General features: G+C 49.1%; 1 protein-coding gene across 1 annotated transcript in view; it reads left to right on the top strand.

Annotated features, from left to right (window-relative positions):
• The first annotated feature begins 6,383 nt into the window (after window positions 1-6,383).
• The window catches only part of IGSF3 (immunoglobulin superfamily member 3), a 98,186-nt gene continuing 90,655 nt past the window's right edge, over window positions 6,384-13,914 (top strand). The window contains exons 1-2 of the mRNA XM_007452637.1: window positions 6,384-6,523; window positions 7,160-7,827. Coding sequence (XP_007452699.1) covers window positions 7,785-7,827 — 43 coding nt within the window. The 5' untranslated portion in view covers window positions 6,384-6,523; window positions 7,160-7,784. The remainder of the gene's footprint in view (window positions 6,524-7,159; window positions 7,828-13,914) is intronic.

The raw sequence follows: 13,914 nt of genomic DNA, 5'->3' as shown, positions 1-13,914 counted from the left end.
TGTTTTAGTTTTCTGCGGTTTCTACTGGTTCTCACTCATACCGTCTTATTTCCTGGTTATATATGATTATATGCTGGAAATTTCATGGTAGAATAATAATAGGATCTCCCTCCTGAAAGGATTTTCATTTGCTTCTAGAAGGTGCCTGGTGCTGCTTGCAGTCTGCAACTCGTTTCATGGAAGTTCTAGGCTCAAGGTCTCCTGTCGCATCCAGATGACTTGAAGCCAAGTCAACAAATATTTATTTACGGAGCACATTCTTTGTGCCAGGCATTTTGCTAGGCATTGGCATACACTAGAGGACAAGGCAGACCAGATTCTGGCCCACAGGGAGCTTGCATTCTCAGGAAAAGATGGACAATGAACAGAAGAATCAACACAGTGCAAATTCTATGAGGATACGAAGCATGCCTGCTTTCTCCAGCACTTCAGGGCATAGAACAGTGCTTTATGTTAACTAAATATTTGCTACATTTAAAAAAAAAAATCCTGTCCCAATGTTATTTTTCAGTATTATTTAATTGCTGGTGTTTCAACTGTATTGTTGGCTGACTGCTCTTTTCCTCTTAAATATGTAGTATTTTAAGCATATAAAGGGTTAAATAGACTTGTGTGTCAGCCTGGAAATATAATCACCATTGATTATCTTACTCGTATGGGGAATTGTGTTCTGAGTTCCAAATAATTAACTTCAAAGTGAACTTTTGGAAACTGTCAGCCGGGCCCATATATATTTGGATGAGATTGGCCAATGTCTTTGCACTCTTTTATAGGAACAGGCAGCATGCCAGCCAGACCAGGCCAGACAGGCTGGGTGATCAGTGGCGTAACAGATGTCTCAGAAAGAGCACCTCCACATCCAGAAGGTTCTGTTCTGCTCTAAGCTCATGGTTGTTTAATCCTTAGAATCTTAGGTCTATGGTGACACACCTTCCCCTGTAGGAGGACGGAGGCTCTATGATCAAACTAATGTTCTTTTTTTTACAAGAGAGGCCAAGCCAAATTCTTAAGAGTCCTCCACCTGGGCAACAGCATGGTTGAAAGTGGCAGCCAGCCCTGGCAGCCAGCCCGGCTGCCCTGGGACACTGAGAGAGTGAGAGAGAGATTGGGGTCAGCCAATGCAACTCAGAGGAATCACTCCAACATGACAAGTGCCACAGTGTTCAGCCTGAGCTCAAAATCCTTGCCTACCCAGAGGCTCTGGGTTATTTCCATTCTTTAGCAAAGGAAGGGAGTGCAGAAAGAGAAGAGCACAGGTGGTGAGCCAGAGTTGGGTGTAAGAAGCCCATCTAAGGCTGTTGTTGGGTTTAAACAAACAAAAAAAAATTAGGACTTGCTGAGATTTTGGAAAGGAGGAATGAAGAGCAGTGAGATGCTCAAGGCTTGGGGTGGGAAGGATGGTGAGCCTCTTGACACGGTCAGGACTAGGTTTAGAATGGAATAGTGGTGGAAATGATGGGTTCTTCTAATTCTTTTGATCTAGGTGACATGCTATTGTAGTTGAGGGTCCTCCCAAACAAAATTAGAAATGGACTTGGATAGAGGAGATGGATCTTGAATTTCCATTTATGATGGAAAGATCTATCATAAAATTTTGAGCTGGAAGAGCCATTAGAACTCATTTAGTCCAGTCTCACACCGATGCTTGGAAACTGAATCTTCTGGGATGGGGCTTGGGAATCTGTATTTTAATGTTTCTGGAGTAATTCAAGCACAGCAGTTTGGGGCCTTCTGACTTATCTGACCAACCCCATTTTACAGAAGACGAAACTTGGGTCCAGAGAGGTCAAAAGACAGCATAAGCAGCAGAGTCTGGACTGAAAGCTCGAATTTCTGGTTCCTGGTTCCCGGCTCGTTGGACTGTGTGAGGTTTATAATCAGTGAAGAGAATAGCTAATGAGTACTGAGAACTAAGTACCAGGCATTTTGCTAAGTTCTTTCTACATATCAGCTCGTTTAATCCTCACAAGCTCCTTGCGACGGCAGGTGCTATTGCGATCCCTTTTTACAAACCAGAAACCTAGGGTGAAGGAGGTGAAGTGACTTGACCAGAGTTGAGTGTCAGTAAGTGCAGATCACACAAACCCAGGCATCCTGCTGCAGGTCCACTGTTCTCTGTCAGCCGGAGAATAAGCGAGCACAGCTGTGGAGTTTTGTGGAGGAAGGAGAATGTTCGCTGAATGAATCTTACTTTTCATCCCGGATGAACCAGCCTTCAGAGTTCCATGGGCGGGTGGGTGCAAGTCCAGACCCTTCTCTAACGCTAGATGGCACCCCTTGGGTTCTGAGCACCCAGCTGTGGGGAAAGCTTAAGGGGCCTACCCCTTTACCACGCCATCTCAACATATAAGAGTCAACTCTATATTTTTTAAAGACAGATGGTATCCTGAGTAAGCTATTCCTCATCTTCAGCTCTGGGGATCCTCGCCTGCGCAGGAGGGTAATCACCAAGAAGGAAGCTTCTACCAGGAAGATGGTTTAGTGGCACTTTGAGCTCTGACTTGGCTGTTTAGGGAAGGCATTGCTATTTCCACCCAGCATTTCAAGATGCATTAGGAGCAATTAACATCAGTGCTTGTGAGCACGCAATGTCAGGCTATCTTTAGGCAAAATGCCTTGCCCTCAACTTTCTTTCAGCTGACAACAGAGAACGAGGTTAGTGCCCCCTTCCTTTTTTTCCTTTTTAAAAAAATAGAACTTTCTGTCACTTGTGGTTTTATATTAGTCTTTCGATTGCAGCCACAGCAGGTCTGGAGATGTCAAAACAGACAGAACCACTTGGCCATATTTATCCACAAAGAAATTCTGTGCTCTTGTTCCCCAAGAGTGTTCATTTTTAAACACTAGCTTCCAACAAATAAAATTAGGGAGAATTCAGTGAACATCTGGATTTACTGCTTTTCCTGAAAAGTAGGAAAATCAGGCAATACTGGACCTTTGTTCTCGAGTGCAGCGCTTTGCTGGAGCTGTGTATCCGTAGCCTTTTTCGTTTGACTCCCTGAGGCAGAAGACTGAGTTTTCCAAAACACTCGCACTATCCACCCGATTCCAGACCAGTCCAGGAGAGGCTTCAACATTCCAACGTAAGGTGTTTTGAAGCAAGTTGCTAATGTTCAGCCTGGGCACCAGACATTTGCTGACTGGGGACTCCTGTCCTCTCTCCTCCTTGGATTCTTCTCCCTCCCTTGTGACTTGAGTCTCTCTCGGCCTGTGGATGATCTCCTGAAAGGGCCACTCTTCAGCACTTACTTCATGTGCTTGCTCCTCTGTCCGAAGGGCAGAGGCATTCTTTTAACTGTACTTTACTCTCCCCGCCTGACAGCACAGCTCTTTGAATATCAATGTGGAAATAGGAAAGATACTAGGCTGGGAACCAGTCATAACATATCTGGGGTGGTGATGGAAGTCCAGGGTTGACAGATCATCCAGAGGGACGCCAGGGGTCTAGGTGGTAGGAGGTGGGGTGGGTTGAGAAGGAAAGAACTGAGAAGGGATAATTGAGTACAGGGTTCAAAGATGCAGGAAGTGGCCTGGGCAGAGGACTGGGGATTGAATGCTTGGGAAGCGTGGTTTTGGAGAAGGGGTTGGACAGCCTGGTGGGGCTGAGAGCTCCATTGCAGGCTGAGGTGGATCTTCTGGAAGAATCCTCGACTCTTCTCTTTCTCGCCCCTTCCATATCCAGTTCTCCAGAAAATTCCATTGAATCTACTTTTAAAATGCTTCCAGACGCCACCCATTTCTCACAACCTGTATCTCTGCCACCCTAGTCTGAGCCACTATCCTCTGTCACCTTTTCAGTGTGCCTCTTCCACTCCTATCTCCCAACACTGTAGTCCCCCCCACCCCAGACTGCCCCCAAGCCTTCAAAGTCCTACAGGATTTTGCCTTTGCAACGTCCCTGATCATATTTCTCCTTCTCATTCCCTCCTATGCCATTTCAGGCACACTAACGCACCTTCTGTTATCAGAGCATGTTAAGGGGCTTTGTGCTTGCTCTCCCTTAAGCTTGGAATGCTCTTCCTCTAGAAATATCCGCAGCTCACTCACTCCTTCTAATTTGATCTCAGCTCAGATGTCACTGCCTTTGTGAGACCTTCCCTGACCGCCTACTTAGAGCAGAATCTTCCTCCTAACCCCCCACACATACATGCATATTCCCTTATCCCAGTTTTCCTCAGAATACGTCACATTATGCCATATACCTCTTTGTCTCATTGTCTGTGTTTCCCATGAGAATGTAAGCACCACGAGCGAGAGCAGAGAGTTTTCTTGGCACATAATAGACGCTCAATAAATTAAGGAAGGGGTCTAGCAGATAAGGAGAAGTGAGAGATGCCGGAGTCAGGGCTGTCTTGGGGGAAAGAGGTAATATTTAACACAAGAAGAGATTTTCAATACAATACTTGGCAGATGTGATAAATATTTAATTTAATTCAATTTGGTCGAAGTATTAATAGTGTAATTATTGTAGGCAGATCACAATGTCAAGAGCTGTTTGGGGTAAATGATAATTAAAGGGCAGATCCTGCCCACAAGAAATTTATAGCCAAGAGAGAGGGGTGAGGGCAACAAGACCCCTTAGTTATTTTTGCATCCCCATAGCATGACCTTCATTGCCCTGCACCCTGGTGAGGGGAGGGGGTAATTAACATTTTTTCCTTTTTTTTGGTATCAGTGAATTATCAGACTATTTCTTCACTAAATACTGTCACCATCACACTGTCCAGGGGGGTGAAAAATACCTTACAAAGCCACAGTACCTTTCTGACTTCTGAATTCCGCTCTACCCTTACCCCCCACCCCAATTACATTTTGGACATCTTCATTTGCATGCCTCTTGAGCATCTCAAGCTCAATACATCCAATCCGATCCTATGTACTGTGATCTCAGTTGCTGAGGTTGCACTAGTTTTTCTGTTCCATGCCTCACCCTCAACCTGGCATTCCACAGAGCCTAGCTACTTCTGTGGTCCTGGTCATCGTCATCTCTCGTCTGCAGACGTCGAGCCTCCTGTAGAACTCCCCTCCCATCCATCCTCCACACCTAGGCCAGAATGGTCTTTCTAGAATGTACTTCTGATAACAATACTGCCTTACTCAAAATCTGCAGGGGCTTTGCTATGGCTCTGGGCTAAAGTCCACACTCCTTAACACATCATACAAAGCCCTTCAGGTTCTGACCCCTGATTTCTTCTCTGCTCGTTTCTTGCCACTTCTTTCTTAAAGACTAGTTTGGGCCCAACAGAGATCTCTGATCCCTTACCTGGGCCATTCTCTCTCTCCCTTCCGGGCCTTCAAGGATACTGATTCCAGGGCCTGTGAGTCCTCCCCTTCCTCCTCTCTCTCCCCCTGCTGTCTCCTTCTGCTCTTTTGGATTCTACCTAGTTTTCATTCCCTCTGAGAAGGCTTCCCCGCACCTGGCCTGATCTGATCAAACCCCCCTCCTCCTCATGCCCTGACCCCGCAACACAGGGTCAGAGGCCTTGCATGTGATTCCTCAACACTGTTCTTTTCCTGCCATACCTGCTTTATGGTTTCCTTACTAGACTGCAAGCTCCAGGAGGGCAAGATTGTCCTATTCTACCTTGGTTACCTCGGGTCTGTGCTTACTCAGTACATGCGTGTGTTAGACAAGTATTGCATGAATGAAAATGCACTTGCTTGGATACGAGTGTTCCTCATAAAATAATTATAGCTTGAATTTACTGAGTGCTTAAGATGTAGCAGGCACCATCCTAAGTGTTTTACAAGTGTGCCATGGACATCTCATATATCCCTATTAAGCATAGGCCATTTCCTCATATAACAGGTGGGTAAACTGAGGCACAGGGCTATTGAGTAACTCGACCAAGGTCCGCTGCAGGGAAGTGGAAGAGCAGGGGTTAGAAGAAGCCAGACTGTTTCCAGAGTCCAATTCAGTCTCAACGTCTAGGAAATTCTGTCTTAGAGTGAAGTGCAATGTGGGGTTCTACTATATGAACAGATTCAAGGCTCCTGCAGAAGGCTTTGTTTTCGTTTCCCAGAGAGGGGACGCGCTCCCGGTCCGCCCTCTTCCAGGCTCAGGGGTCCTTTGCTGGGCTTTGGGAAGGGCCTGTGCATCCAGCCCGCGGCCGGCTAGTCTGCGTGTGAGCCCCCTGATTAACTTTCGGCGCTGCCCGGCCCCCACGCCAGCTGCGCCCAGGTCCTCGGGCGGCCCTTGCTACCCGCAGGTGCGGGCGGAGCTCCACCAGCCGCACCCGGAGCCCCCGCCCGGCCCCCAGCGCGGCCGCCCGGCCCCCGGGGTTGGGGGGGAAGGGGCGAGCCCGGGGGCGGTGCCTCTAGCCGAGGCCACCGCCCTCGCCCCGCGCTCGGCTGGCCCGGGTGCAACGGGCCGGGTGGAGGGGGCGGGGACTGGGGAGGGGCCGGCGCGCGGCTGCTGGTGCCGCTGCCGGAGCAGAGGGAGGAGGCGGCGCGTCCCTAGAGGCGTGCGCCGGGGCAGACGGACCGACGGACCGACGCGCGAAGGGAGAGGGCCAGCGGCGAGGTCGGTATCCGGCGACCGCGCGCGCGGCGCGGGGAGGGGCGGCAGCGAGGGGAGCCGGAGCCCGGGGGGAGGGCGGTGGGAGGGGCGGCGGTGGGCCTGGCGGCGGCTCCGCTCGGGGGGTCGGCCTGAGACCCCTCCCCTGGCAGCGAAAGCGGAGCCCCGGGCTCCCTTCTCCCTCCTTCTCTTTTCTTTCCAATCAGCGAAAAAAAAACACCCGGGAAGGTAAAACAATAGCGGGGCCACCTGAGACGCGGCGAGCGCAGAGCTCCCACGTTTGGGGCGAGGGCCGGGGGTGGAACGGGGAGTGGCGGCCCCACCTCGGAGCCTCTTCCCGATTTGCCCCCGCGGAGGGTGGGGCTACCCGCGGCGCCGGGGCTCGGTGGGAGGCGGAAGGAATTCCCAGGAGTGAAGCATTTGGTGAAAGTATTGCAGGAACAATCGGGCTTCCCACAATTGCTCGGCTCTGTGCGGGGAAACTGAAGTGGAGGCTGAGGTGGCGACTTGGCCAAGGTCAGACTGCAAAGGTTGACCGTCCTGGTCCAGGACCAGGTGCCCGGACCAGCTTGGCGCTCAGCCCCTCTCGCTTTTGCGGCGGCCGTGCTTGCCTTTGATAAATCTCTGTTGTGTTTGTTTTAGAAAGCTGCTGGCATTGTGGGACCGCTTCAGGGCTGCCGAACGAACGCCAACTTGCTTCGTGCGTTGCGGGCAGGTCTGGGGCAGGTGGCAGCCCCGTGATCCACCATCATGCACGGAGACGGACTTTTTGATGAAGAAACCCAGAGCAGTCGATGCCGACCAGGGCGATTTGGTTGTCAAAGGTTTTGACAAAACCTGCCCTGTTCCCTTTGGGGAATCCGAATGAGGGAGATTACAGACACCTTCACTGCGAAGCCAAGGACATTTCTGTATAATCAGTGGATGAAAGGATTTTCTCAGACTCTTTTTTCCCTTTTCCTTGAGGATTAATCCACCGCAATCTACAATTACAGTGGAAACCACAAGGCACAGGATGTGGCAGGAGCCTCCAGCGCCGTCCGAATTGTCCTGGACCCTTCCTTTAGCCTAGGGGAGTTTAACACTTGCCACCCGCCACCCCTCCCCCACTCCCTCCTGCTGAGCTCTTTAACCCGTTCTCCTTCCCTGAGTTAAGTTCTGTTTCCAAAACTGTCTTCTGGAGCTATAAGTGGATTGCCAGAAATGAGAGATTAACTGCTGGGAGAAGAGGAAGCGCCCTGTGTTGTGTCTCCTCTCAGCTGCCGACATGAAGTGCTTTTTCCCAGTGCTGAGCTGTCTGGCTGTGCTGGGTAAGTGGCTGCTGCTTATCAGCACGATCGATGTGAAAGTGTAACCTGCTCTTGGCTCCTGTAATTCCTTGTGGTTCTTTCCCATCAACACTCGGCTTTGGGGGACCCCGGGAGGCAGCGGTGTGTGTCACAGGTTGGAATAGAGCCCCATTTCTGACCCAGGAGGAAAGGTGGCACATCGTTTGTTGTCTTTAAGAAGGGACATTTGCTGTCCTTAAGTGTCTGTCCCGGGCCCCGCCGTGGGGTCCCCCATCTGTGTCGACGCTTTAGGGACTCCATGCGGATCGTGGATTGGTTTCTTGTATTGTATAAACATGGTGCTTCAGCGTCTTCATGTCTGTGTCAGTCCACATCAATTCCTAATCCGATCCGAAGTGGCAACGTTATTCCCACTCTCAGGAAAGTGGGTTTGGTGATAACGATGGTGTTTTTTTTGTTTTTTGGTTTTTTTGAGGGGGAACTAAGCGTGGGTGGAATAGGGGTCGAAGGGATGCTTTGTCCTACCTAAGTGATCAGTAGACTAAAAATGTTTGAGGGTCTAGTCATATGTCCCCTCACCAAAGAAGCTCAGATCGTAGTTCTGGGGGTAAGAGAGACTGGAGGAGTGGTGCCTGGTAGGGGCTGTGCTAGGATTGGGTTTTGTGACTCCACAGAAGGTTAGGATGGTTAGATCGGGATGGAGAAACTGTGTCCTGAGAGGTGAACCCTTGACACCTCTCTTAAGATTCCCTCCCAATTGAAGAGTCCCCCCTTTGCCCGACATTCTCCGATTCAACAGTGCTTTCCATGCCACTGAGTGCTGTCTTACTCTTAAGTGTGGTATCTCAGGACACATCTTGGGTCTAGGATAAGCTCCCTGGCCAGGATCTGATGCATCCTCTCCCTCCATTGCCTTAGACTTCGCACGTGAGTACACCCCGCTGCCCTCTGGGTACAGCTCAGTCCCCTGCATTCAGAAGAGGTCATCACTGCTGCTTGTGGTGTTTGCATCTCCACATCTAGGTGTCTTGCATTTATGGGACTTACTTGTGATCTACTGGCAGTGGAGATTGCTTTCGTGTGTTGTCTACACCCTTGCAAGAGTTCACAGAAGAGTGGAAAGAGAGTGGACTTTGCGGTGGAGAACCTGAGTTCAGATCTCAGCCTGACTATGATTGACGTCTGAATCACAGTAAAATGGGGTGTACCGCCAAGGGCTACCTTGACAGTTAAAGGCTATAAGGTCTTCTAAAGGTCTTGACTGCTTTGAAAAATGTCTGGAGCACGTAAGTATGTGCCATCAGTGGGTCTCAAACTTGGGAGCATGTTAGAATCACTGGGGGAACTTTAAAAAATCCCGATGTCCAGGCAGCGACCCCAGACCAATTAAACCAGATTCTCTGGGAAGGTGACCCAGGCATGAGTCTTTTACCTCTCCTAGACAATTCCAGTGTGGAGCTGAGTTGGAGAACCGGTGTGTGAGTTCATCACTGCCAGCTCTGCCCTCCCCTCCTCAACACTCACAGGGACACCCAGTCTGACGGCAAGTTTAGTCAGTCTTCTGCTCAGGTGTGGGTCAGGATACAGTGTCTCTGTGTCTCCTGTATGCTCAGGCAGAGTCAAGAAGACAGGTAGCTCTCCGTTCGCCAGTCCTAAGTATTGTATTGGTATTTGTCATTCACTTAGTGTGTGGGTTTAAATCAGTAATTAGTGATTCATGTGGATACAAGAGGACAAACAGGCGAGCCCTCCAGGAGGCTTGGGCATGGGGTTGATGGTGTGGCTAAGGCGGGAAAGAGGGCTGAGTGGAAGGGTGGGGCCCAGGGTAGGAGAAGGAATCACCAATGGGCAAACAAGGCAATGTGACATTTGTGCCTTTTGTTTCTCCTGGCTGCTCCAGAAAGGTAAGGCTGCTGGCTGGTTCCCCTTCTGTTCACCCTCTGGGCCACGCTGGAGTGGAGCCCTGGCACTGGGCACTAGTATCTTTCCTCCACTCCCAGCCTCAAGTATAAACAGGTGCCATGGAGGAAAATGAGTGTCAAGGTGGTGTCAAAGGGGAACGGCGGCCAAAGAGCACACCTGGGTGAGAGTGGGGGAGGTTTAGAACTCTGGACATGCCTGGGTTTTTGATCCCCACTGGTGAAATCTCACCTTTTCTTATCACTCGATGGCTGGCAGCATGGCAGGGAGGGGGCCTCGCTACTACTTTGTTAACCTTGGAGACTAGAAGGTCTTTGTGGAGGGAGCAAAAGCCAGGTTGGGGTCTTATTTCTTGCTTGCAATCTGGTGTGATCGGATTCATGTGTCAGCACTCTGGCTGTGTAATGAAAATTAATGTGTAATATGAATTGAAAATAACAGAGCCTCTCAAGGCTTTGTGTCCAGGTAGGTCACACGCTTGGGATACAATTTTGTATGTAAAAAGTAGGGCCAGTTTAAGTGCTCTGCAAAGTGAGACTGATACAGGTGCCGCCAGCCTCCAGAAGTGGCAATTTGAGAAAACCCTGTGACAGTATGTGAGGGGCGTACAGGGTAAATCTGAGATGCTTGTGACTCCCTCGACATCATCAGACCCGTACTTTCCGCTCCCTTCCGTTACCGATGTCTAGGACTTGGATCAGGTTCCTCCTTTTCTGCCTGCTTGGGTACCGATTCCTGCACTCTTGACCACCGTGTCTTGTTTCGTCCTGTTGCAGCTCTGGGTGCCCCACCCAACTAGGGAACCATCGGCTGCCATGGCCACCCTTATTCCAGTTCGAAAGCCGTCTTAAGCGTGGGCTTGGTTGAGCCAAGAGGATAGTAGAGTCTCCGCTACTGAGAATGGATGGAGCCGGAGGGGCAGAAGATGAGAGAGAACAGGGGCTTGAGTGTGAAAGGGAATGAGGAGAGAAGAGAGTGGTTGTGCCTGTGCCTAGGCCCGGGGCAGGGAGCAGCCTGTGTGAGTGACAGGGACGTGGAAAGGTGACAGCACTGTGGGGGAGACAATAGCATTTGCGTCTGCAAGAGCAGGAAGGGAATAATCAGGAAAGTTGAACATAAGCTTTAGGCACATAAAGCAGATTTCGATTTTGTGTAACCATGAAGAGTTAGGCCTTCCAGACCAGTGCTGATGTGGCAAACGAGATGAAATAGCTTTGAAAGTGTTAGCAATGAAAAACGTAAGTGATTGGGACATCCCTGGATCAACACAGAGAACTTGTAGATGTCAGATGGTCATCTGTGTTCTCCAGTGGGAGAGAAATTCATTCGTAGAGTTTGAAAAGCCTCTTGTTTGAATAGGTTGGGACTGAGGAAGCGATCGCGACCTTCCCAGTTAGTTAGGGAAGGCTTCTTAGGGGAGAGGCCAGAGGGTGCTTCCGAAAGAGATTGAAAGGGACTTTGATGTTCTGGGGGGAGTGAGCTCAGAGGCAGGACTGGGTGATCAAAGGCAGAGGAGATGAGGAGGAAGCGGAGAGCAGCGAGGTGGCCTGGGGTAGTCGGGGGAAGAGTTCTGAAGGAAGAGGTTGAAGATCGTGATTTACGGATGAACAAGCACCACTGGCCCAACAGTTGTCCCAGAGGCAGTGCCCTTCCCTTTTCTGGGGACCATTTGACAGGGGTGCTAGAGAAGGGAATTCTTGTCAGGACTAGGCTCGCTAAGATGCCTTTCAACTGTGTGAATCATTGAGCCACCCCTGGGCACCTAGGGCTGTGTTAAGATGTCCCAATCCCCTCCATTTGTCATTGCAGCAAGAAAACAGCAGTACCACCACCTCTCCTAAGTCTAACCCTTACTGTGAAGCAAGTCCTATCTCATTAAATCCTCAAACAGTCTTGCCAGCTAGATAGCTTATATTATCATTCTTTCGAAGATGGGGATATTGAGGTCCAGGGAGGTTAAGGAACTTGCCTGAGGTAGATGACTGTACCAGTCTGAAATGGTGCTCCACAGGGGTGGGGATCCAGGTCCTTTCTGTCTTGTTCCAAGTGCATGCCTCTATTCCCAAGGTCATCTCATGGTCCAGGAGGGCTGTGCTAGCCCCAACCATTAGGAAGGAGGAAAAGCGTTGGTGAAGGGCATGCCCTCGTGCACACATTGCTTCTGCTTATATCCCCATTGGTTAGAACTTGATCACATGACCGTACTTTGCTGCAACGGAGGCTGGGAAATGTCATCCTTAATTCTAAGTATCCAGCCAAAACTGGGGTTCTATTATTGTAGGGGAAGGAGAGGACAGAATTTTGGGGGGGGCAGCTCTTGGTCCCTGGCACAGTTACAAAGCTAGGAAGTGGCAGAACAGGGTTTTGAAATCAGGACCATTTGGTTCAAATCCTGTGTTCTTGCATCTAACAAGTTGCCCCTCTGAGTATGAGGCCCCGCCCCGGGCCTCCGGGAAGCCTTGTTGAGAAGGCGTGAGCTAGATGAACCAACACTTGTTACATGGGAAGCAACGCAAGTCAGCATATAATTGAATGCTCAATATTGTGGTTTTAACAGTGGTACTGTAGTGTTTATAGAATGCTTATGTGCCAGTCACTGCCAAACACTTTATATAGCATGATCTTCTGTATAAAGTGCTTAGGGACCGTCTCTGTCCAGTTCATTACTGTAGCCCCAGAACTCAGCCTTGTGCCTGGCACAAAGTAGGTATTCAGTTAAATTTTTGATGAATGAATGGTTTCACAAGGTAGGTGTTGTTTCTATATTGACTCCCTCGATCAAGATGAGGAAATGCAAGGCTCAGGGAGTTCAAATCATTGTGCTCATTGTGCTAGAAATTGGCAGGGCCTGCATTTGAATCCAGGTTGTCTGGCTATAGAGCTTGTGCTTTTACTCCACTGACCAGGGGTCCTTAACCTTTTTTGTGCCATGGATCCTTTTGGCAGCCTGGTGAAGCCTATGGACCCCTTCTTAGGATAACATTCTCAAATGCATAAATAAAAACATAGGATAACAGAGAAAATCAATTATATTGAAATGCTGCCATCAAAATATTTTTAAAAATTTATGATACAGCAATGTGCTTCTTTAATAACACATTAATAACAAGATCTACCAGAAGATCTAACAATTATGTAATTTTGTTGTAGTGAAGGGTGAAAATGCTATTTTGAGGTATCTGCATCCACTGTGATGTGATATGAAAGTATGTGTGATTTGTATTGTGACAGTCACAGGTCCTGGAAACATTACCATGATGCTTGCCTACATTCACAATTAAGGAACAGTTAACTTAGAGGTTCGTGAAAATAAAGATGTAATTTTTTTTCCGGTTCAAGTTCACATACCTCCTGAAATCTGTCCATGGACTCCCGGGAAGTTCAAGGTAAAGTTCAATGTAGTCACTGGTTGTTGATTCCCATAGGTCACTGGCAAAGACCTATGCGTGAGGACTTGGGCTGGGCTTTCAGAAATGGGCAGTCTTTGGGTGGGGAGGGCATTCTCTTCCCATGAGAGTCCTGCAAATGCAGAGGAGTCAGCAGTCATAGTGGTGGCAGAGTGGCCCCTTAGGGATTGGAGAAATGACTGTCAGTAGTTTTAGGGACCAGTTCATGTGGGATGATGCTGGACACAGAGAATTAGTTCAGATTGTAATGAGCTTGGGATTTGGGCTTAGACTGGGTCCATGGAGCCCAGGCAGACCACTTCCACTGAGCCCTAGCCTGGGAACTGGATGAAGTGGCTCCACTTACTGGCCTCCCATGGTCCCTGGCTTTGTGCATCCTGAATTATGGCTCCTTGATTATTATTTGTAGGTTCCTTTGGGCGTTCCTCATTCGCCGTGATTGGACACCTGTTTCTTTGCTGCTTCCATGTGAGCACAGCTATTCCTTGTAAAGGGTTGGATTTTAATTTAAGGAAATTTAGGACACCTGTGTGTGAATGACCCTGATTTTCAAAGAAATTAATGGTTGCATCAAAACCAAGCTTATATTTGTAGAAAATCACATGTTGCCAAATTCCCTCATCGAGACCCCTTTATTAAGTGACTAACTGTGGGCCACAGCAGCAGGCACTTAACAAAGACCATGGCAATGGGCCTCCCTTAACTAGAATCCCATCCCAGCTAAGTGGGATTTTGTTTTTACTTTTTTTTTTTTTTTTTTTTTTTTGGGCACGGGGGCTCT

The sequence above is a fragment of the Lipotes vexillifer genome, unplaced genomic scaffold, assembly GCF_000442215.2.
Source record: "Lipotes vexillifer unplaced genomic scaffold, Lipotes_vexillifer_v1.1 scaffold1343, whole genome shotgun sequence".
Classification (NCBI taxonomy): Eukaryota; Metazoa; Chordata; class Mammalia; order Artiodactyla; family Lipotidae; genus Lipotes; species Lipotes vexillifer.
Note: the sequence above shows the minus strand (reverse complement) of the source record. Positions and strands in the feature narration are given on the sequence as shown.